Source organism: Alosa pseudoharengus, unplaced genomic scaffold, assembly GCF_046254945.1.
Source record: "Alosa pseudoharengus isolate Yale_2024_CS ecotype anadromous, Long Island Sound unplaced genomic scaffold, YU_APseudo_1.1 YU_APseudo_1.1_scf_12, whole genome shotgun sequence".
Taxonomy (NCBI): domain Eukaryota; kingdom Metazoa; phylum Chordata; class Actinopteri; order Clupeiformes; family Clupeidae; genus Alosa; species Alosa pseudoharengus.
In genome coordinates this window covers 37,652,198-37,677,540 of record NW_027468587.1, presented here as the reverse complement: position 1 = coordinate 37,677,540, position 25,343 = coordinate 37,652,198, and the positions used below count along the sequence as shown (strand labels likewise).

General features: G+C 40.6%; 1 protein-coding gene across 4 annotated transcripts in view; it reads right to left on the bottom strand.

Annotated features, from left to right (window-relative positions):
- The window catches only part of cep192 (centrosomal protein 192), a 108,282-nt gene that overhangs the window by 51,229 nt on the left and 31,710 nt on the right, over positions 1 to 25,343 (bottom strand). For 2 of the 4 annotated variants that reach the window (XM_076281206.1, XM_076281209.1), the window contains exons 6-13: positions 24,664 to 24,796; positions 15,547 to 15,779; positions 14,653 to 14,929; positions 14,352 to 14,504; positions 8,946 to 9,010; positions 7,346 to 7,558; positions 1,143 to 1,284; positions 227 to 318 (exon numbers count right to left, since the gene is read on the bottom strand). In XM_076281206.1, coding sequence (XP_076137321.1) covers positions 227 to 318; positions 1,143 to 1,284; positions 7,346 to 7,558; positions 8,946 to 9,010; positions 14,352 to 14,504; positions 14,653 to 14,929; positions 15,547 to 15,779; positions 24,664 to 24,796 — 1,308 coding nt within the window. The remainder of the gene's footprint in view (positions 1 to 226; positions 319 to 1,142; positions 1,285 to 7,345; positions 7,559 to 8,945; positions 9,011 to 14,351; positions 14,505 to 14,652; positions 14,930 to 15,546; positions 15,780 to 24,663; positions 24,797 to 25,343) is intronic. The other 2 variants (XM_076281207.1, XM_076281210.1) reach the window with 2 other exon arrangements.

Sequence of the window (25,343 nt, the reverse complement as noted above, 5' to 3'; positions counted from 1 at the left end):
CAAGGACTTCAGTTTAAGATTTGTGCCAGTTTCACAGAAAGCACTTGTAAACTAAATTTATAATTTAAAAGGTACAGTCTGAAATTCAGCTTTTTTAAAATGACAATATAACTAACCATAAAAAATAAAACTGGGAAATTGCATTGGATTTCTGTACTTGACTTGCAGTGTGAAGATGGCCTTTATTAACTTCACAAGCAGATGACAATGGTCTTCATAAGCTTACCTTTAAATTGTCCATGTCCGTTAGTGCAGATTGGACATCAATATTGGTTATGGTTCTGTCAACATTGTCCTCCAGGGTTTTCTCCAAGTCTTCTATGCTTACAAAAGGTAAAGCTTATGAGTAAATAATATAATGATAAAATTACCTTTCTGTAATACAACTCCTACACGTAATTCTGAATTCACATGCAAGTGTGCAAAGAAAGAAGAGTTTTGTCAGGGCAAATGGAAAAATAAAAAAAATAAAAGTAGGATAGTTCAGTTCAGATTGTACATTATGGATCAATTCATCAGTTCTCCATGGCCTCAGATTTCTGTCCAATAAGTCTACCATGTCTTATGACGTATCGCTACCACAAATTTTGTTTGGGACAGACAATCAAATCTATCTATCCATTTATCTTTCAGCAAAAATATTGTTTCGTTGAGAGGAAAGGAGCATTCCTTGCAATTTTCTGGTGCATGTTTATACATAGTTAAAAAGGCATCTCTCAGCAATGAAATAAGATATCAGGCAAAAATGTTGTATGATAATATAAGACATGGATAGGACAAAATAACAAACTGGTATGGAATAACAACCCGTATGCCTTAATTATAGACAGTTTAACAATTGAGGGATTGTATTGTTTAGTCACCAACACGAAAAAAATGGATCGATTATAGATTTAGTTGTGGGGGATCTTCTGACTAAAAGTAGTAAGTGGTAAGGTTTGTTAGCTTGCTAATTCAGTTTGCTGCCCCTTTTTCAAACACTGCTCTACCACAACAAGTGAAGAAAGTGATTCCTGATGATGCCAAGTGCATCAATTTTAGGTTTGAATAATGTAAACACAGGATTCATACTTTTTTTCAGTCTGGGAAAAATGCACTTAAATATCATAGTATTGGATACAACAGATCACCTAAAATCCCACCTGCATTCATTGGTTCATCTGCATCACTGAGAGGAATAGTTTCACTGTGGAAAGAGCTACCCCTAGAGGAAAAGTCTGAAGGTCGGATTAGAGCAAAGGGTTCCCTCTTCTCTGGAGATGTTATGATGTAACCAAATGAGGGCTAGAAATGCAAGAGAAAATAAATAATGACAAGCTCTTCATCCCAATGGACCAGCATAAAAAACAGCCACATGCCCAATCTCTCTAGGTATTCAGTGTTTCCCCTACTACGTGTTCAGCAGCGGCGCAGCGCTGCTGCAAAAAAGTCGCCTAATTGAAAATAATTTTTAAAAAAACAACGCAAGTGAACTTCAGGAGCAAATCTGGAGAGGAACGAACGACAGCTGATGTCAACAAATAATAGTAGGCTAGCATTGAAGGCACAGTCAGGGATTTCACAAGAAATTACGTTTGTTTGTGTTTATGTTTAAGTTTATTAGCAGACGCAATTTTGTGCAAAAAAACATAGCCTACATTATATTTTAACCAAGGAACCAAATAAACACGCCAGCGAGGTAGCTCACCCCTACCTTCGGTATTCCCAGATCAATTCCATGCAGGGTTTTGTTTTTGTTTGTTCTATAATCAATGCTCTCAAACCCTGTGCTGCTAACATACCTAGGCTGTGAAATTATCTAGCCTACTGTTGGATATAATAATTGAATTTGAGTAATAGGATACGCAACCATTTACATCTGGAGTTAGTTACTTGTAGAGTAGAAGTTCAACAAAATCAGAGAAATTACCATTACAAGACGCTTCTCCTATAATCAAAGATAGATTTTCTTCGAGTATTTAGGCTTTTGAGCATTTATTTTAACAAATGACATGGAAAACATTAATTACCAATTAATTAATTCCATCCACATATCCTTATGCACAACAACGCTACCCTGGAAATCCAGAGTTCTCGCGAGAGCACTATGGAATTGTCTCTGCGAGACACTCTGGCAATGAGCAATGATGCACGTTACTTTTACCCCTTGCATCCCAGGGAACCAGCTAAACTGATGAATACAGCGCTGCAACGTTGGAGGACAGTAAATATTGGTCGTAGTGTTATCCGAAATCATTCGAAATCATTCAGAGTAAACATGGTCTAGTGTTATCCAATTGCGTGCAGTGAGATTTTTAAATGCATGCTTGTTGCCGCCCCTCGAGTTGGGCCATTACATTGTTCGTGGCCAGACCCTTAATCTTTCTAGTAGGGCTGCACGATATTAGGAAAACATGCGATATGCGATAACATTATTGAGTACTGCGATAACGATATAACTTGCGATATTTAAATATTTAATGTTTTTCTCCATTCTACTTGCTGCTAACATAGACTGAAGGGTGGGGGGGGGGGGGTAAATGTATAATTACAGAAATAAATGTATAATTTTCTACAATAATATATAAAATATATAACAATATAAAATATACTGCTCAAAAATTAAGGGGACACTTCAATCATACACTGGATTGGTGCTGACACTGTTTGATTCTGAGCAGAAGAAAAACTTTTAAGGCGAGTGTTTTATTTTGCAAGAACTGTCAGACATTCTGTGAATGTAGTTTGAGAATGGAGAGAAGGTGGAAGGTTTCAAAAAATTGGTTTGAACAATTGTGGAAAACTGTAAGTGTTCCTTTAATTTTTTGAGCAGTATATTATGTAGCCTAGGTGGACAGCTAAGATACCCACTGACTAGGCTATCGAAGTTGTGTGGAAGATGTGCTCCAAGAAAATCCTCGTAAAAGACGGATAGACAGCCAATCTGAATACTTGCGCACCAACCAGCGGAATATTCCACATTGCCAGCCTTCGCTGGGCCTAGCAAAAAAGCTACTGTACTTAAGCTATATCGCGGCGGTCACTCATCTAAAATCTTAAGTATCCCAGTCTGTAACCTCATACGCTGCGCATCCCACGTATGCCGACTACGAGGGCAGCGGAAAGTGAAAGTAACTGGCTGCGATCACACAGTCCAGGCTAACAAAGTAGGCTAAACTTTTACAAATAACGAATCCTGATTACCTCTCTGCTGCTGTCTGGGGCTTTTGCTAAATGCAAATTATGAAATACAAGCCTTACAGTGAAAGACAGATAGGCTATCTTCTGATCCTATAACAACAACGAAAGAAATTGTTTATTTGAACACGGTGGAGGACGCATTTGGCGCTGTGTTTGTAAGTCGGCCTTCATAAAACCAAAATATTTCCCTATAACAGACGTGTTTTTCCTTTTAGTCACCAATTCCTCTTCACCTAAGTGTAGCCTACCTCGCTTGACTCACTATCTTCAGCCATCACGACTTAGCTCCTGCCTCAACACCTAAAACACCACACACCTAAACTGGTGGGGGACGGGCTTCTAGGGCTGCATGACAGCATCGGTTTGGTAAAATATGTTGACATTCAGAATGTGAATACACCATAGACTGTATGGAATGCGTGCGGCACAGAAAATGTATCGAAAATTAAGTAATCTTTGCGGTATGTCCATCGCAAGCGTTGATATCGCGATAACGATAAATTTTAGATATATCGTGCAGCCCTACTTTCTAGATTACCAGGGTCTGGATTTTCCAGGCTACAACAACGCTACTTAATCATCTTAAAACCGTAAGACTCAAGAAAGCCTCATGGGCCGTCACGGCCTTAAAGTGACAGGCACTCAATTCAACTTGCACAGCACCAATACAGTGTAAGACAAGTCTATATAGTTTATACATTCTATATAGTAATAGTTTAGCTAACAGGTGAGATGTGGCCTATGATTAATTTTTTTAAATTTAATTGTAAATAATGATTTTCTGTGTTGTGGGTAGGGTTGCAAAGGGGCGGAAAATTTCCGGTAAATTTCCGGAAACTTACCATGGGAAGTTAAGCTGGGGAATTTTGGAAATATTCCAAATGGGAAACTTTCATGGAATTAAAGAAAAATATGGGAATTAATGGAACTTTACGGGAATTAACTGGGAATTTTGGGTAATTCATACAAACCGTTTCATATACAAACATTAACATTTTGTTTTGTAATGAGCAATATGATTATGTTCGTTTAGCTTAGCATACAAAGCTAGCTAGCATGCTAGCGGGAATCCCATTCTCTGCCTATGGTTTACTAAGTATAAGTATATATACTCTTTTGATCCAGTGAGGGAAATTTGCATTTATCCCAATCCGTGAATTAGTGAAACACACTCAGCACACAGCAGGGTTTCCCGCAGCACTTTGCAGTCAAGGCTGCCGCCTTGGCAAAACAAGCCTGCCGCCTTAACTACGTCGTCAAAAAAAAAAAAAACGTGTTACTTTGTCCTGTTTTCTCCCTTTCATTCCAAACCGTGACCAACGCCAATCTCCCTTCTCCGCAGAACGCATTAAAAAATAAGAAGAAACGTGTCATGAATCGAAAAATAATCAGATTTTATAATCTTTACATATGTGATATGCCTCCGAATCAGAGCTAGTGAGCGGAGCCAGAGACGTTCTAATGAGGAGACACAGCACTCAAAAAATCCTCCATAGAAATGCATGGGGTTAGTTTGTAACCCTACACATCACACCCCTTCCTCGGCAAAACGTCGACATGTGAATACATTGAGCCAATCATGTGGTGTGATGTGAATACATTGAGCCAATCATATGGTGTGTTGTGAAGACATCGTGCCAATCATGTGTTGTGAACTCGCAGCTGGAGCAAGATTGGTGTCGTGAAGCCTTGCTCACGCGCATTTCTGCCGAAGAGGATGCCCGATGAGTGCCCAAAAAGCGTTGCTATATGGCCGCCGAGTGGAGGGACTTGCCTAAAAGGACGTTGGCGGAGCTGAGCAGTGCAAATATATCGCTCCTCGTTCTCAAGAATCAGTCAAATCGCGAACAGCCACAACTCCGTTTAATTGTTAGGTATGATGAAATGCGTTCATATTCCACTTTTTATGTCATAATCGTTGCAGGCCTATGGAAAGGTTTAGTGGTAGGGTTGTCCAATGATCAAGTTGTTGCTTCAATTTGTGTTTTAATTTATGCGACGCACCGATGCTGGGTTCATCCGTTTGGCGCAAGTTTAAAATATTTAGCCGACTGCGTGATTTGTCATTTTCGTTCTTTTGTCAATTAATCCCGACTGATCCCTTTAGTTAACGTTGCCAAGCTTGTTTGTTGTTGCACTATCAGTGTTGCAGTCTTTTAAAATAAATGTTCTGAGTGAAATATATTGCCGTTGCTCTTAGTTCTTTGGGACCGGGGAGCTAAATTGACCTGACGCGAATTTGACCTGAGAAGCGGCCGAGTAAACAGCCACCTGCTCTCAGCACAGTGTTGACTTGCGCGTTGACTAGTCCAGGCCCATCCGTGCCTACGCGTATGCTTTCTAAATTATTTAGCTAACTCCATCCCCATCAACGAACTTAGGCTATATGGCCAATATCTTTGAAATTTAACGGTCTTGGTTTTATTAGTGGGCATGCCTCAGACTCGTGGTGTGAGCGGTATGGGAGCGGAACGGAGCGGAACAGAGCGGCCACTGCGGCTTCTAAATTAAAAAGCGTTCCGCGCTCAAATTCCATCCATATTACACAAAACTATAAAATTATCTAAACTTCATTCACTCTCGGTGTATAGATCAGGACAGACTTGTGGAACAGGCTGCAGGTCAACAGTCTGACAGCCTGCATGAAGATAAGCATTAATGGTCCAATAGTAAAACAGTGCAATTACCAAAGGGCCCTTGAAATTATCTTTTTAAAGCCAAGGAGGATGGCTTGTAACCATGCTAGTTGTCAGCTCTGCCATAAGTAGTGACTGATCACATTTGCACATTTTGTTGTTTTGCACTTTCTTTTGCACTTGTTCTATAGTTTGTAATAGTCTTTGTTAAAATTGCACAAATTACACAAATATTTTGAAATATTTGTATACTGTTGTATAGTTTGTTTGGTGTTGTTACTTTGTTCTTTGTTAACTGTTATTTTGAGAAGCTGGTTATTTATTTATAATGTAGTGTTTAATAAATAATTGTTAAATATACAGTCTGTAGTGTATCGCACAAACAAGACGCCAACACCCACACCCCCCCCACCGACGGCAACCGATACAAGAACACCCCCCCCCCCACTCGGATGGCAACCGATACCAGAGCCCCCCCCCCACCCCCTCGACCAACGACCTACCACCTTGACTAACACATTTCCTGCGGGAAACCCTGCACAGTGAACACAGTGAGGTGAAGCACACACTAATACCGGCGCAGTGAGCTGCCTGCAACAACAGCAGCGCTTGGGGAGCAGTGAGGAGTTAGGTGCCTTGCTCAAGGGCACTTCAGCCGCACCTACTGGTAGGGGTTCGAACCGGCAACCCTCCGGTTACAAGTCCGAAGCGCTAACCAGTAGGCCACGGCTGCTTCAACTAGCGTGCTAAACTAGCAACACTGAACTGCCCAAGATTCACCACACCACTCAACAACAAAATCCGATTGGTTGGAACATTTTTCCCCATGCATATGAACGCACCATAGGTTTCCTATCTGTCTAGCAGCCTATGCCGATTGCTGTATGCATGTGATTGACATATGTGCAGGGTAGAAATCTGACAAATTGCATTAAATCAGGTTGTTTTAAATACCGGTAATATTAGACTGCAAGATGGGGTTTTGTCCACTACATTTTTTTACATCTTTTTTTCACAGCAGATGCCCGTTTTGATGGTTATTGACAGAACTCTCAATCTGTCAATTTCTGTCAACAAAATCCACCAAAAGTCATCATTTAAGGAGTAATTTTTCAAAATGTTTTTAAACCTTCCTACAACTTACAGCACCGCTGCTGGAAAAAATTCTAGGGGAAACACTGGTATTACTAAAAAGTTGTGTGTGTCGAGATCAGCCATGACTTAGCAAAACAATAGTCAACTTCATATGAAATAAAAGTGGCCCCTTTTCAAGGAAATGTAAGCCAGTCATATTAGGTGTATAGTACAGTATGTCATCATGTCAGGGTAAGGTTTTTGCAGTACTCTTGAATACAGCAAAAATCATACAAATAGTGGTTGTAACTGACTTTAAAAGCAGTTATAGTCTTATGTGTGACCATCTAGGGCAAAACAAGTAACATGAGTCAATTTTATAAATTAAGTTATTATGTTTTAATGAAGGGCCATAAAATACTTTCCAATGATGCATACATCAAAAACATACACACCCGTTTAACAGTGTCCTCTTCATATCCAAGGCAGCCTAGGGCTTCTGATCTCTGCTGGAAGAACTCCCCCAAAGACAGCCGCAGATAACTATGATTTCCCCTCTCAAAGTCGGAAGAAATTTGGGAAGCCCTCATGAGAATATGACTACTTGTTGGCAGCTTCCATGAAGGATCTCCCATACCCAAGCTGCCATTAGCCTCCATTTGTTCCTCCTAGGGGAATAAAGACATCTGCATTTCCTGGAAGCATTACATTTCCCAAATGCATTTACGAAACATACCTAGACAAACACAAATTTCAACCAAATAATTGTCCTACACCACATTTCACATCCTTGTAAAACATCCATGTTAGATCAATGAAAAGACCAAACATAAAGCAGTGCTAAAACACACGTAATCTTAACTAACAATAATGAAAGTATTGTTATAATACTCGCAAAACTACATATAATTTCCACTGCATTTATATAGGGCAGGAGTTTATTTCACTGTAAGGGTCTTGCATACAGGCAATTATAAAGGGACTTTGTTTAAGTTGAAGTCTCTGCCATTACTGTACGTTTTACAGTATTTCCATGATAATACTGGCAACAGAATGATCGTGCGACATCTGTTCATACAGAATTGTATGATATTTACAATCCAAACAGGCAAACCTATAAGGCATCTCAGTTTGCTATAAGCATGAAGATTTCTATGAATGGAACCAACCTAATTCTGGGATCTCCATGTGTGGGCCGCACTCTTAACTTAGATATCCAGCTTTTTTTTACATAGATCTCCATTTCTCAAGGTCACGAGTACTGAAAAAAACGGAAACAATCGGTTTTGCCTAGCTCGAGTTGCTGCAGCCGACAGCTACAGCACTACACTCTAGAGGTATGAACATGGGGGCTTATGAACACAGCCCCAGGGTGTAGCACCGTAGCTGCCTGGATGCTCTAACTGTTGGCTGCAGCAACTCGAGCTAGGTAAAACCGCCTGTTTTGTTTTTTTTTTCTTTTGTACCGACAGTACTAGGTGACTGTGAAACAGAGATCTATGTGAAAAATTGCCGTATTTCTCCTTTAAGATTTGGCATAAAATTCAGGTAGCACCAAATTTATGGCAAGGTCAGACCTGACATCAATCAAGGTGAAGATTTGGGGAAGTTATAAAATCAGCAATTATGTTTTACACTCCCAAAAATGCCTCACACAGGAAATCATGTTTGGGCATTAATCTTGAAAATCATTATTCCTAGCCTGTCCAAACTTCTGGAGGATGGAGGACAAACATGTATGACTAAACCATTAAAAATAGTTTTTATTTTATTATTATCATTATTATTATTATTATTATTATTATTTTATTCCCAAATATGGCTTCCCAGATCATGTGCTTCTCGGGCTACAAAAACAAAAAATCTAGGGCTAAAAGATGAAGACAGAGGATTTGAACAGAAATATTTTACAGGCCTTTGTTTTGGGACCCATATGTACTGAAAAGAATCTGAAATGCTGCAACAACCTTATCTGATTTGCCATAGAATGACTTCTATGTTAATCTACTTGTAGAATACACTCTAAATAAGTGTCAAAATGAAGGAGATGCAGACCTGAATGAATCTGTTTTCTTTCTCAAACACTTCTTGGTCCTCTGTGATTTTTTCAATGACATCACCTAAGTGCAAAGATCACATTGATCAAGATCAACAATCTTTATAAAATGAATATACTGCAACACTTAGGCCCAGAGTTGGGCGGTGATGTCTCTGGTGTCAGAAGTTAGTGTGGCATCTGGGTCAATATTCTGTGCGAGGGGCTGTTGTGGTAGGTGAAATTTCACGGGGAAACTACGATGATTGGTCAAACTGCGGAAAAGTTGCGATGTTTGGACAAAATTACAAGGTCGCCGACCTAGCCTGGAAAACTTTAACGGCTTCCACACACAGTTGCGTTCCATCAACGCATGTCAGTGGGTGTTCCCGACGGTAGCTATGCAAATGACTTAAGGTATAACCGTAATTTGATTGGCTGGTGCCATCTGTTGTTGTTCACTTGTTCATAATTTGATTGGCTGGCGCCGTCCGTCGGTGCAGCAAAAGTTGAACTTCTCAATGCGAGCGACGGGAGCAACGCGACGCAACGGACCCACAACTCAGTTCAGAAACAAATGACATAAGCCCATGTAAAGTGAACGGGATGCATCTCCAGCACTGCAACGCAAGCTGTGTGTGGGAGCTGTAAGGCTGGCCATGACTAATGACCATTACGGCCCAACTTGAGGGGCTGCACGCAATTGGATAACACTACAACCAATGTTTACTTACTGATTACGGCGTGCCAGTTTAGATGGTGAGCATGTCAACTTGTTGAATATTTACTGATTTTATGCAAATATCACAAGGCCATCCCTACTTGTTAACAGCGCTCTGCTCTGCCTCCGTCCCTTGGAGGTTCACATGTTCACGAAGTCTATACAGTGAAGAAAGATCTTGCCGAACACGCGGACATCACCGGTTCATGTATGCATGTAGCATTATCCACACAAAATTCTCTACAAACAGGAACATGTCAAAGTAAAACAAAGGGTTGGGTTTCGAACATGAGTGTCACGGAGGCAAAATGTTCTTTGCATCAAGCATTAGTGCCACTACACTACGGAGAGCGGACAATGGCTTTTAGTCTTAGCAGTAGGCTATAGCCTACAGATATCATGATGTCCATGTTAACTGGTAACAGCCCATGACATGAGCAAACACAACGAATGCAAGCCTTGAACAATGCAGATTTATTTTGCCACAAATACCAAAACAGTTACAACAAACTGGCATGGCCCCACTTCAGACGTTGTTCGTTTTTGGGGGCAGAAACACACATTGTGATTATAATGCGCAAAAATTATGAAGATCACTTGGGCCGAAACTGCTCAGTAAAACTGCAGCCAGCAGCAATACACCCCCAGGCTGTTGTGCCACCAATTCTACTTACTATGTTACAGCTTGAGTAAGTTTTGTATCTCTATAACATCCTACGGTCTTCCCATTAAATTAATGAGTATGTTGTCTTGTGACTGCTTTTTCGTCAACCGAACAAGATCTATACTTATTATAGCATTACATCAGGCTGAACGAGCAGTAGCCTATATTTTTATCTAATTTAGGCTATGTGGGCTGCAGCAATAGCTCGGAGAAAATAAGCTTACCGGTATATTGTTCAAATCACTAGATTGTTACTGCAACTGACTTAATAACTTAACCGAGATCCATATCATGGTTGACTGCAGGCCTATTTCGAGAAAACTATATCTGTCGATCAGCACCTTGCTGCAAAACATTCAATTGTTGCAATGGCCATATGGTCATAGCAATAGCGTATAGGGTGATCATAAGACAAAAAAATCGCGATTGTGGGTTGACACATATAGCCTACCCTAATAGCCTACCCTAATATGGATCTAGTAAAATAAAACGCAACTATAATCAGTTGACTTGTGGCACAGGTTGAAAGAGACTGTTTGTGTTGAGATAGGCCTACACATTTTTGTGTGACATGGTCCACATTAACAATGATAAATGATCACGTTTGCGCATGACTGACGCGTTTCATTTTTACCCATAAAACAGATTAAAGAATTAAAAAAGCCCTATGCAACAATTTTTAGCAAAAATGACCTTAATTATGCAGGTTGAGAGTCGTTCTGATGGTTCCACAACACTTTTTGGGTCGTTTGGTGGGTGCTTCATCTCCCCCTAGTGCTTCTCCGTGGAAAAAACGAATATGCAACTTTCTGGTCCCGTCCCGAACAAATCCAGATGTGACTCAGCGGAAGTATCCAATCACGTCTCGAAAATGTAGTCAGATTGTAGTTTCTAAGAAGACTGCAAAACGGACTCAGACTTGGCTTTGTTGCTGTTGAAATTGTAAATAGCCTACCCTTGGGTGAACTTTGTTTTTGTAATGTGGTTTGATAGTCTCTTGAACAATGTGTTTGCTCGACCGTTTTATTGTGAGCCCTGTATGTGTTTAGCTTGGTTTCTTGATGGCTAGCTCGCTAGCTAGTGGGGGTTTAGCGTAGCAGTCACTTGCTACCGAAGCTGCAGGGGGAGCTATGTCGTGAAAAATGCGAGCCCAAATCAGGCGAAAACCCAGAAACAGCGAAAGAATAACCAGACCTGCATAGGGCTTCTTTAAGTGGAGTCATGCCAGTTTGTTGTACATCAGTTAGGTTTTGGTATGTGAGGCAAAGATGAACCTACTTTATGTCTCAAGGCTTGCATAGCCCATGTTAACTTGTGCCGTCACCAGTTAACATGGGCATACATACAACATATGTTGTCTCACTTACACAACACTTTGTGAAAATGTGAACTTCTGGCACTCCAGGGGCGGAGGCAGAGCAGAACGCTCTTAAGAAGGCAGGACCTTGCTGATTTTATGCAAATATCACCAACACGAAAACCAGCCAAACTGGCACACCTAACTTCAACATTGCAGCGCTGCAGCTCGCTTCTGGCCCGCCTATATCAGACTCACCCATGGACGGATTATGAACTTTCGGGCCCCCTGGGTCCAGATGTATTAAGGGCTCCCCACTAATTGTCACATATGTGGAAGGGGGATCAGATTCATAGCCTACATCCTGATTTGTTGATATTTAGGCAATGATTCCATGCAAAGGCTTGGGCTTCAGGGCCCCCTGAGCCCTTGGGCCCCTGGGCCTGGTAGGCCCGTGCAGTAATCCATACCTGGACACACCGATGTGACTGGTGCAGCTCGGTTTCATGGGCATAGGTAATGAGCATCATTACCCAGAATTAGCAGGGATTTGCTGAATTTGCGTTAACTGTTGTGATCACAACATCGCAAATTCCTGGAGAGACTGGCAAGTGATAGCTTCATACATATTTGGAACTTTCAAAAATGCAATGATTTGCACATTAGCCTATATACTAGGAAAATTGGTAACGAGGATATCTTCTCATATGATAATGAATAAACATAATCCTTCATCCTGGCATCAGTACAATGCAGGTTTTAAAATATCCCGACAGCCGCGAGCACAACCCTCTGTCTTTTGGTAACCGAACGACAAACACAAAGGGCAGAGCTAGAATTTTAGGTATGTCCTTCCTTAGACATACCTAATGTATTCTAAAGATGGAGGCCCGACATGGCTACCGCTTTTCGGGCTACTCTCCCGTATGTGTTCTAAATGACAGATTCTACAAGGATACTACACTTTGTTGGTGGAAGTAATTCCACATGAATGACCACACATTTTAAGGAAAAAATCTCAAGTAATTCCACAATGTAGCTTTAATTAACTAACGTTACCTTGAGATAGCATAGTTTAAATAAGGAAGTGAACCCTCTCTGAACTCCAAATATGAATTCAGCAAATTACTTATATAACACAATAACATATAATTACCGCTGTCAATGGCAACGGGTTTTGTGCTTCTGATACGTCTTTCATATCACTACGCAAGGACTGGAACTTCATTCAAACCTGAAAGCAGACGGTTGATCAGCTGTGTTCTAAAGAATGTTTGATTCAAGTTCAGCAGCGTGTGTTGTTGCGAACTATTTGTTTCTCAGCAAATGCCACGATGAACGGTAACAAATAGGCTAGGTTATGTAGGCTAAAGTCATATCGTGGGGAGTTTATTATTTCGTTTTGGCAAGTAGCCGTATAATAAGCGGGATAATGTATAGAACGCCAGTCATTACTGTGAAAATAAGTCCCTTCAGGGCGAAACAAGACCCCTCCGCTGCGCGTCGGGGTCCGGTTCGCCCTGTCGGGACATATTTTCCCAGTAATGACCGGCGTTCTATACATTATCCCTTATATAGCCTATGTACGTTACCTACTGTTTCGGACACCCTACCATGACATGTTATTAATGATAGGCTATTTGCAGCCAACATCGTGTAGGTATTTTGGATATAGCCTACTCCTACTGTTCTGCTTATTATTTCACATAGGATGGCAGAATGTCCCATTCTTACCATAAAGAGATCTAGCAATCATGTACCGTATTTGGCCTGAATATAAGACGACCCTTCTTTTCATGACAATTTTTTGAAAAATAAAATAAAATAAAATAAATAAATAAAATTAAAAGAAAAGAAAAGCAGCTTTTTGTATAACAAATCTTTTTTTGAAAATGCTGATGATGAGGCCATTCAGGCTGTTTTACACCATTAAAATTAAATCATGAGATCAAATTCATTCATCTTTTGGGATGCATTTGTCAAATTGAAATTAAATAAATTACTTGTAATACAGTAATATGTTAATGAATGCCTTGATCTTTTTTCAGAATGCCATAAAAGTGTCCATTGCGGCGTATCATTAAGGCTAGTTTTGAAGTCGGTGGGTATGTTTAGCTCTTTAGCGATCTCCAAAGCCTTCAGCTGTATGATGGCTCTGGTTATGGTAATTCAGTCATTACATTTTTCAGTCACATATTCACACTCCTTCATCTCCTAATCTAATCTTAATCTGTTGGAAACGGCCACTTTTAGGACCACGGATTTTTATACCTGATCAAAATTTTCAAATATATTTTAAATATGATGGCTATTTTAAAATTGCCATCATAGCTCCACAATTGTTGGTTAACTTATTAACTTATACCTATTTTTGAACCACTTTGTTCGAGATGATTTCTTGGTCTCTCTATCATTCAGGCTTGTGCCACTGTTGTATGGTTGCTGCTCACTTGTTCAAAATATCGATATGGCGCCATCTATGGGTTCTTTCTTTTTTTTTGTCTAGGCCAACACAGTATTTGCCGATAGATGGCTTGGCTGTTTGCATGCGATTGGTTTATTCAAATTAAATTAATCAGAGAGGTCTCGCCCATTTCAGTCCCCGCCTTGACATAGCTTTTCCCGAACTTCCCATATTGCCAGAGACATTTAATACACCTGAGCGGGAGAAAAGCCTTGAAATGGAGACATCGCTGCCAAACTCGGGCCTTGGTGTAAATTTTAGTTGAACTTTCTTTACTTACTGCCAGAGACAAAGTCTTCCTTTTGAAACTGGCTGCTTAGTTCCTTAGACAGATTGCTTTCTAACTCCTTCTGAAATGAGGAGTAGTAGGCCAAATCGGTCACCCATTTTCCCTCTTCATTCTGGTACACAACACTCTGTTTTTCACTTTCACCTAAAAACACAAAAAGGAAATTACAAATGAGACCTTCATGCAAGTTAACATTCTTCTTCCTAACAGTGATTACTAGGGTCGTCTGGGAAAGATTTTATAGTCTTAAGAAGATAATATATTGTTGCTACTAATCTGATTAAGATTTAACCTTGGTGAAAGTCCATATCCTCAGGGAAGTGGCTCCAACTTCCAGCCTCCTCATCATGAAAGCTTTGAGAGAGATATTTGGGATCCAATGAGGGACCTTCAAAATCCTCCTTACTTCCTTGTAAAGGTTCAAGTACACAGGACAACCCAGAGGCCTTATTGGGGTTCTCCTGTCTGTCCGATAGTTCATCGACCACATGTGTGTTCTGAAGTACCTTAGAGAGGTGGTGACCACTCTGGTTTGTGTTTGACATAAAGGCTGTGCTGTCCCTAGTATCCTACATTCCAACAACAACAAAAAAAAATAGTTAATGTGAAGGGAAAATTAAGGTAAAAAAAAAATCTCATTATTTGGTTGTAGACGATTCCCACCAACACGCTTTGTCAAAGATGCAATCCATGATTTTAATCTTAACATTTGTTTGGTTACATTAATCAAATTTCTCTTTACAGTCCTCCGCTTTCTGTGTGTGGTTGTTTGCCTAGATCATCTGTCGAGTATAGATGAGCTATTAAAAGTTATTAAGTTTAGAATTTCTTATGTATGTATATGGGCTGTCAAAGTTAGCACACATTTTAATATGTTAACATAATCTGGCTTTAATGCAGTTTTAAAAAAATTGCGCAGTTAACATACATCAATCATATACACAAGAAAGCACTAGTTATCTCCAATTGAGGCTCAATCTCTATTGAAATGGTACTTTTGAAATGGCTGACATGGACACTAAAGTCAAATATAATATCAACTCTGTGGTAAAATGAAAATAAAAACAATTTTTTTGCTTTTCATAAATGGAACATTGCCCGGGTGTTAGACACCTCTGAGAAAGAGGTTTAATAGTATTGTACATGCAAAAACACATCACTATGTATAGCAATTTCTTCGAATCACCTTAAAGGGATTTAAGTGATGGAGAGGTCTTGCACCATCCTCAGGTATACTAGCTGTGGGCAAAAAAGCAGAAGAATGGTGATCATTGCTGTCTGCGCCCATGCCATCCACAATGTCTAGAACCCTCATCTCATTGTTGGTAGAAGGTCTGTCAGAAGGAGATTGAGGGTGGGTGGTCAGCCCTTCATTAATATTTTCCTCATTCCCATTACTACATTCTCTTCCAACAGCACCTGCAAGGATTGACAAAATGTTAGACAGTACATACAGTACATACTATACCATAAATACCATACCATGAATACACCCTGTGGCAGAGGATAAACAAAGATAAACACTGGGCTCTTAGCAGAGGTATGCGCCCTACGTAGTGCCATTCTAGCTTGAATTGTGTATTCTCTTGTCTTTCCCATGTTGAAGGGTGACCAGTGCATTTTACATCAGTGTCATTTTCTAGGGGTGCCAATAATTGTGGTACATGGGTTTTTCTTCTAAATTTGTTGTTGGGGATGGATTTATTTATTTATGGTAAGAGCACCAATTAACGCCCCTTTCGTTCGAAAAATCTAAACAATATTTTTCAATACTTCAAAATAACATTTGATAAATGAACCTTAAATTTTTCAGTAGCCATAGGTGCGTAGATTTGAACAAAATCTGGTTTGGTTCGTATATCCGATTTTGTTTACCACGCTTAGTGCTGGCCTGGTGGGCCTCCTATTTCCACCCTTTCACACGGCACAACGGTTAGACCGAGAAGTCTCATCGCGATAGCAAAATTCCACTGGAGCTCCAAGCGGATTTGTACACGCAGCCTTACAACACTGTTTACAGCTCTTCGAGTCACGGTAAAATGTAATTTTTGGTACATAGCTAATTTAGATACACTTATGGTGTGGGTGCTTGCGTTTCTTTAGGAATCCGCCGTCTTGCTTTGTATAGAAGTATAGTATATATACTCTTTTGATCCCGTGAGGGAAATGGTCTCTGCTTTTATCCCAATCTGTGAATTAGTGAAACACACTCAGCACACAGTGAACACACAGTGAAGCACACACTACTCCCGGCGCAGTGAGCTGCCTGCAACAACAGCGGCGCTCGGGGAGCAGTAAGGGGTTAGGTGCCTTCCTTAAGGGCACTTCAGCCGTGCCTACTGGTCGGGGTTCGAACCGGCAACCCTCCGGTTACAAGTCCGAAGCACTAACCAGTAGGCCACGGCTGCCCCAATGAAATTAATATTAAGTGACACATACACGTAAGAGAGCGGACATAGGGGACGGGCGGTAATTAGTGACGTTCCTATATAAAAGCAACCATTGATCCAAATTTCCAAAGGAACATGTTTACTTTGGATATCATTTTAAAAGGCTACAGTGGGCAGTGCTTAGACTTGGCCAGCTTCCCTTTAATTTGTATTTTTCTAGTGACGCTGCAACGACGCTGCAACAACCCAAACAACCGGCAGATGTCTCAAGTGAGCAGGGTGTCTCGTAAAAAGAAATGGAGCCTGGAAAACCCTACACAGACTTCACTACAGACTTTAGCAGACTGGTTTAGAAATAATTTAATAGCCAGAAATATGCCTGCCCCGCCCTAATAAATAAATATTTGGTTAACTGCGAGTGAATCCCGTTTGCAGCCGTAGAAGAAACACAGGACAAATTAAACATTCTGGTTTTCTCAAGACATATAGCCCAGCAGCAATCTAGGGACTGTTCATTATTTATTGAAGGGGCCACCGGAGGAATTTTGAATGCTTCAGTCTAAAGTTGCATGACCCTCCCTTGCCTGCTAGAAATTGTTCAATGACCGTCCGACAGAATTGTTAAAAAAGACATGACCCTGCCAATTGTCGCTGTCTTCCGCCCGCGCTGCTTTACGCCACAGCCACACACTGTGATAACGTTCTTAAATCAGTCTTTCCCGTGAGCTTGCATGCTACCAGTCCTTCCTTTTCAAATGTGTTGCACCTGTTTGCACAATTTCACAAATAATCATATGTGATTAATAATATGACAAATAATCCCTGTGCACGGGGACCGAAACAATGCATGCCGACTTTTTCTGTGTTTCACATATTTTAACTTTTCCCCGCTGTCTTGCCGTTTTAATGTTTTCCCGTAGAATATCCCATATTTTAATACTCTCATAACAGCCCTGCCATCGTGCCTGTCTCTGTGTTGCCCTGTTGCTACCCCCTTGCCTTTCCAACGAAACAGATGTCTTCTAAAATCATCGTTTTCCTTGCTTGAAGGCGAACTTAGAGTGATGTTAACCTATTTAAGTTTAACGGCGTGATTGTCGTGAGAGCACGATTCATTGGCGCTTGCATGTTCGGCCTTATACGTGCGCACCTGCCTACCATCAGGCTACTCAGCTACTAGAGAAAGAACTTCCCCTGTTTGTATGTTCACTCTAAGTTGGCCTACCATAACTTACCAACTCTGCACTGTAGACTCTAACTGGCTATTTATATTTTTCTGTGAAATAAGCAAATGTATTTGTTCAACTTTATGAAGCAGAATTACGCATAACACATTTGACAGATGTAGGACAGATGTATGTTGCTAGTGACAAAATATTAACTTTCAGTGTTTTACGATGTCTTTGTCATGGGGAAGTGTTTTCCCCATGCATTTATTCTAGGCTACTGTCAGTGACTGCCGTGAGAGAAGCAGGTTCTGTGTTTCGTTCATGTCAGTGACTGACGCGAGAGAAGCGGGGTCTGTGTTGTGTTGCGTTAATTTATTTTCATTGGGCATGCCGTGCCATGCCGTCCACAGCTCTTCAATTCTGACAAAGCCGAAATTACTCCTTTTGAAACAATGAGTGCAGGAAGCGCGTTTGTATGGTTATATTGCTTGACGGGGGGGATCCCAAGCAGCTTTCAGCCATAAGGCTACTTTGAGAACATTTCAATTCACCCGACACTAATATTCAAAATGTTGAAAACTATTTTGGCATAGCCTAAGCAGTTTAATTAAATGGAATGTTAGTTGTAAACAAACGAGCTACTTGGTGAGGCTTGGCCTCACAGATGCGCTCCTGCCTTAGATGGCAGGAAAAATCTTCACGATATAGGCCTATTAACTGACCACCCGATTCACGTTGGCTGGGGGGAAGGGGGGCCATCAGACATTTGTGCCCAGTTAATCCGGCCCTGCCCCCAACAAATCACACCTTCCCACCTCTGTGACAGCTTAAAAGAAGTCGAGAGGACTCCTAACTCACAGACCTATTCACAAACCCTAAATCCTATGCAGCTACAGGAGCTTCCAATCGTGAGGAAGCAATTTTGCATTGTAGGCATAACTAACATGCAATAACACCACCAACAACAACCAAAACTAGGCTAATCATTGTCAACATGTAAATTAAATGTAACATTATTGTGAATCAAATTAAAATGTTCTCTTTTGCAAACGTAGGCATGGTAACAGAATAATTTAATAATGTTACAAAGATACTACATCAATCCGTATGTTTCATTAGGCTAGGCTATTTGTTTTGCCTTACTCTTGATTCATTTAGGCTAGGCCTTTTTATTCAGGGGCCGTATTCAAGACTAAAAGTAGCTCCTAACTGGCGAATTTAGGAGCAACTCCTAAAAATAATGGGCGTGTCACTCCTAACTTTAGGACTCCTAATTTTTTTTCACAAAAAGTAATTCACAAAGCATTTTAGACCTAAAAGTAGCACCTACTGTAAGTCTGGGACAGCTTAAAGTGATGGTTCGGAGTAATTTCACCCTAGGGTCCTTTGCACCATGACCCCGAGCCAAACACCCTCCCAGAACCTTTTTTCCCTTGGTCGAACCCTGGTCGAGTAGCGCTATCAAAAACTAATGACGTTCTGCAGTCGTGATGGAACCAACTTTTATCTCGTAAATTACCCCACTAATAATGCCCTGAATGGTACGAAACTTCTGCAGTAGTACAACTACGACCTTTAGTCCAATAACGAGGCATTAGAAAGTTTGTAAGTGCACCAGGAGTTTATTTAAATAAGACTTGCCTGATTATCTGCTACTATACCGCTGCATCGACGTTTCTTCCGTGATTTGGGAAAAGCCTGTAAAAGTCCTGGCAGGAAGCATGCAGAAGGATGTAGATCCAGGAATGCACTAATATTTTGTTCGTAGTCCAGTTTGCAACAATTATTAGTTATTACTAAGTTGTAAACACTTCGGAAAAAAAATATTTAAAACTGGATATACCAAAAAACGTTGATGTAATCGCTTCCTGCAATGACTTTTACAGGCTTTTCCCAAATCACGGAAGAAACGTTGACGCACCGGTATAGTAGCAGATAATCAGGCAAGTCTTATTTAAATAAACTCCTGGTGCACTTACAAACTTTCTAATGCCTCGTTATTGGACTAAATGTCGTAGTTGTACTAATGCAGAAGTTTCGTACCATTCAGGGCATTATTAGTGGGGTAATTTACGAGATAAAAGTTGGTTCCATCATGACTGCAGAACGTCATTCGTTTCTGACGGCGCTACTCGACCAGGGCTCGACCAAGGGAAAAAAGGTTCTGGGAGGGTGTTTGGCTCGAGGTCATGGTGCAAAGAACCCTAGGGTAAAATTACTCTGAACCATCGCTTTAAAAGAAGTCGAGAGGACTCCTAACTCACTAAGACCTATTCATAAACAGCTTTTTGTGGCATTTTATGTTGCGATGTTTTGAAATGCGTAGCCTATGCGGCAACAGGAGCTTCCAATCGCGAGGAAACAATTTTGCATTCATAAAAGGGATGCAATAACGCCACCAACAACAACCAAAACTACTCATTGTTAACATGTAAATTAAATGTTTCATTGTGAATCAAATTAAAATGTTCTCCTCTTTGCAAACGTAGCCTAGGCATATGGTGACAGATTAATTTAATAATGTTGCAACGATACTGCATCAATCCGTAGGCCTGTGTTTCATTAGGCTACTAGGCTATTTGTTTTGCCTTACTCTTTATTCATTTAGGCTAGGCCTTTTTATTCAGTTATTAATCATCTTCCGTCTTTGCACTACTTGTGTAGAGCACGCATTCTCCGACCGGTCACCTGTCACTCATCATCGGAAGGGAGGTGTTTGGAATCCCGCATTACAATAGTCAGCCAATCAAGGTGGTCACTTCAGTGAAGCTCGTGCATGAGTAATGACGTCATCCATAGCAATGAAGACTCATTCCTAGTTTAGCAGTTGTCTGAAAGGCTTTGTGAATAACTTTTAAGAGAAAACTCCAAGCTAAAATCTTTTAGTGCGATTTAGGAGTAGCCTACTCCTAGTGGTAAGATAAAAGCCTTTGTGAATAGCCTACGGCCCCAGTTATATCTTCCGTCCTTGTGTAGCGCACGCATTCTGAGACCTGTCACAGTCACTCATCATTGTAAGGGAGGTGTTTGGAATCATGCCCACGTTACAATCATCAGCCAATCAAGGTGGTCACGCTTTCCCATTTACACAAATTAATGGTCGAATATTACTGATGATCATTGTTATTTAAGAACATGCAGTGTGCGTAGGGCACCAAAAACATCTTGCTTGTAAAAAAGCATCATACCGCACATTGTGGCGGGTCTGTTATTTACTGTAGGCTGCGCAAACCACAGGCCTTTATTTTGGGCAAGCCTGCATTCAAGGCCTTCTGTTGAAGAATTTTATATAAAGCCTGCGCTAACAATAATCCTCCTGCCCCTGATACCACAGCTGTGGATAGTGTGGAATGTTCAAGTAATAACACAATCCAATGTGTGCCTCAATGGTCCCCCGCTGACCACCTCACACATTTCTCTAGATTTTGCAACGAACTTACATGACACAATGCCATAAAATATGCCAGTTTTAGGACAGAGAATAATGTTTGTAATGATACCAGTTAGGCCTACGTTTAACAGTAACAAGTGTAATGAGCTATTCATTGTCGAAGGTGCATGGTGAAGTGAAATTCTTACTTTGGAAAACAAACATTTGCCGATATCATCAGAATATTGCAACAGATTCTGTGTGTTCTGGACTGCAGGTAACTTGTTAAGCCAGTGGTTCTCAAACTTTTATTTCATTCCCCACTTTGATCATGGGGCATGACTGATGATAGTGGGGATAACGTGTTATCCCCTTTGCAAGTCAGCATCTCCAACGGTAGTCTACCCTATTAAAAATATAAGTTTTCGATGTCCCAAACGGAGAGCCATACTTTATTGTTTTTAACGATCTCTATGCTACTCACAAAAATGTAGGCATGGGGACATGATGAAGTAGGCTATCCAACTGTCGTGTGTTAAATTATTGTGATTACGAGCCAGTGGTTTTAAAACATTATGGGTGACTCGGACATCGAACTAAATGCAAAAGGCTCATATCGTCCTCGCATTCGCAAAATGAGGACCAGCGTTTTGTCAAATTGCAAATAGCTATTTGTTTTAACAAATTTTTATGATAGTAGCCTATACAAAAAGCACTTCATACTATCTTAATCTTGGAATATGGGGCACGTCTGCAGTCAGCCAAATATGAATGTAATTCTGCGGCATAAAGCAGATGTATTTGTTTATTGTACAGAAAAATAAAAATGACATGTCAAGCAGTCAATTGACTACATTGCAGTCAAGAAGTAGGGTAAATTAAGACACTGTTTTGATTTGCGTAGCTGCGTTACCCCCAACACTGACAATAACGTAGACAGCAAATTAAGATATTTTTTCGTTTTGTGGAGCGGCACCGGTAGACTATCAAAAGCAGATTTCGATTTTCACTACCACCGTGTAGTCAAGCCTTAAGCCATACCCAAGTAGCCTTAATCGAGGTAATGTTTAATTATGCATGATTTATTTTGTTATTGAATTCGTAGGCTGGGATTCCTGTCGGTAACAATTATGTTTAAAGTTAGCCTCCTGCTTTTTCAGAAGGGGCGGCAGTCAGGCTACTGACAGAGCGATGTACAGTGGCAGAGCGACGCACAGTGGCTGTAAGTGGTACTAAAGCTTCACGCCTTGTAATGCGCGACTGAAGTGGCCATTTGAAAGCGATGCCCACTGTAACTGAGAAAACATTTGAGAATCCTTTTGCAATTATGTACGTAATCTGAAAACTGCTGCTGTGATTTAAAAAAACAATGCAACTGATCTCAGCTGGTACTAAAATGGAGTGGGATGTTGTATATGTTGCAATAAAAACAGAATGTGAATCTGCAAATAAAAAGTGAAGAGGCCCGCTTGCACTGTTTGGGAACATGCTTCAGCTTGGCCCTCTTTCTCTGTGCCTGAAGTTATCAGACATTTCTGAAGATTCCATAGGCCTAATGGACACTTCATAGTAGGCTATTAGAATAAATCTGAATAAGATGATAAGTCTAAATATTTGTTGGACCAAATCAGGTAATAAATAAACTTGCTTGACACACACACTATTTCAGACTAACATTATTATATAAAATAGGGTAGACTAGGCTTTAATTTGTAAAATTGGTTTGAAATGTTTTAACATGCAGCCTAGGCTACTTACAGATTGTGGCATTGTGCTAGTGTGTTTAACCAACCAATAAAGTTGTGTGCATTACATGTTACACTCTCAAATCAGATGACCTCCAATCATGTGATCCATATCAATGTAACCAACCACAAACTAGGTAGCCTATTTAAGTGAAGTTTACAGAGCATTCTAGGAGCCATTCTGTAGTCAGAATCTGCCGCACCACTAAGGTGTGTAGTCATCATCCTCTGAGCTGGTATGTTCATTCTCTGATTGCTTCATATGGCTTCCTAAATGATCCTTTAACCTGTTTTCGTAACTTTCACATTATTCATTTAGATGTACCTTCTATAATGTATTGGATGAATAGCTTGTATCTGACAAATAAATTGTTATGCTTTGACCCGCATATTTTTCTAGAATTTCTTTAGATATCCCTCAAAGTTGAAGATGTGCCAGGGGGAACGGCTAGGATTAGTCCGTAGGGCCGTGGGGCTAAATCAGTGAAAGTAGGCAGGCTACCAGGAGAACTGGCCATCGTTTTGTACTGTGGTGGGTCACTGATTTTATTAGTAGTCTGGAATTGGACAGCTAACCTTAGCACACCTTGAACCCTCTGTAACTTCGGTAAGATGTTCTGTCCAGGTGAGTATAGTGGTCCAGGCCAGCACTATAGCCTCTGACCAACTTTCATACTAGGATCATTACTCAGTAAATGGCGCCTCCCGAATTAGTCGGCCGAGGAGGGCCTTGCACACTATTCTTGGGGAAGTTGAGTCTAATTAAATAGCTAGAAGGCATTCTTGTAACAGTATCGTGGGTAGGCCTACATCGGCCTACTATGGATAGTAATATTACTTTGACTGAAACTTCTCCATATCTAGCGGGGTCAGAATCATTAGGTTAACAGGGGTTCTATAATCAATTGTTATTTCCAACAGCGCGCGGAAGCTTCACGATTTCCTTCGACCACTCCCAGTTCCCTCATTGGTCCTGACGAGTGACGTCTTATAACTGTACCCTGTAGACACATACTGCCATACAGACAATGCCTTTTTCAGGGAAGACCTTGAATATTTCAGGAAAATAATGCTAAAATGAATTCTGCACATATTTAAACACTATTTCCCCATAGAGGAAGAGTCCAGGTGCTAAAATGGCCTGTCTGCAGTCCAGACCTGTCAAATTAGGTGCATCATGGAATGAAAAACATGATTAAAATAACCCCATACTGTTGAACAACTGAAATCCTATATCGGGCAGGAGCATTTCATTCTTAAAACACTAGCAAATGGTCTCCTCAGTCCCTAAACATTTTGCAGAATGTTGTTAAACGAAGAGGTGAAGCAACACAATGGTAAACATGCCCCCGTCCCAACTTTTTTAAAAACATGTTGCTGGCATCAAATTCAAAATTAACATATTTTCCATGAAAGTCAAAATTTAAATTTTCAATTTGATATGTTGTCTGTCATTTTTGCAGCTAAATATGAGTTTAGGAAATTAGTATATTATCACATTCTGTTTTATATGCATTTTACACAACATCCCAACTTTTTCCTAAGTTGGGGTTGTATAAAAAGGAGAGAAAGTCACTTCAAAACAAGAACGGACAGGCAACATTTCTCGGTAAAATCAACTGCATTCACCTGTGACTGGTGGTGTGATGGCCTGGTCCTCATCGCAGTGTCTGTGTTCACTTTCCAAGCTCTTAAGTGCTGGCACATTACTCTCTCCGCCTTCTAATCCAGGCCTGAAGTTTAATCGCTTGCTCTCCCCTTCCTTAAGAGACACAAAAGTCCAACCAGAAATGACAGCTTAAAGGGATATTCCACCATTTGGGGAATTACACTCATTTTCCACCTTCCATCGAGTTATTGAGTTTTACCTTTCCCCAGTTCATCCAGCCATTCTCTGAGTCTTACAGTAGCACTTTTAGCTCTAGCTCATTGAATCAGATTAGACCGTTAGCGTCTCTGCTATAAGATAACAGTCTAATCTGATTCAATGAGCTGAAGCTAAACGAGTTACTGTCAGACTAAGAACGGCTGGATGACGTAAAAATTATGTACAAAAAACGTACACTTCGAATAGCCCAAACTGCTTTGGACTTGAGGCTTTGAATAAACAATTGACTATTCCGACTGCAAGGTCCCTGAAACAAGTGACAAGCTATGGTCCCGAATTTAAGGACTTCAGAATGGCACACAGCTAGACAAGTCACTACTTACAAATGTGTATACCGTTTAAGCCTCAGCTAACTTAACCAAGCATTTTTTAGCAAATGGGCCGGCAACCCCCCCCCCCCCCATAAATGCACAAATAGGCT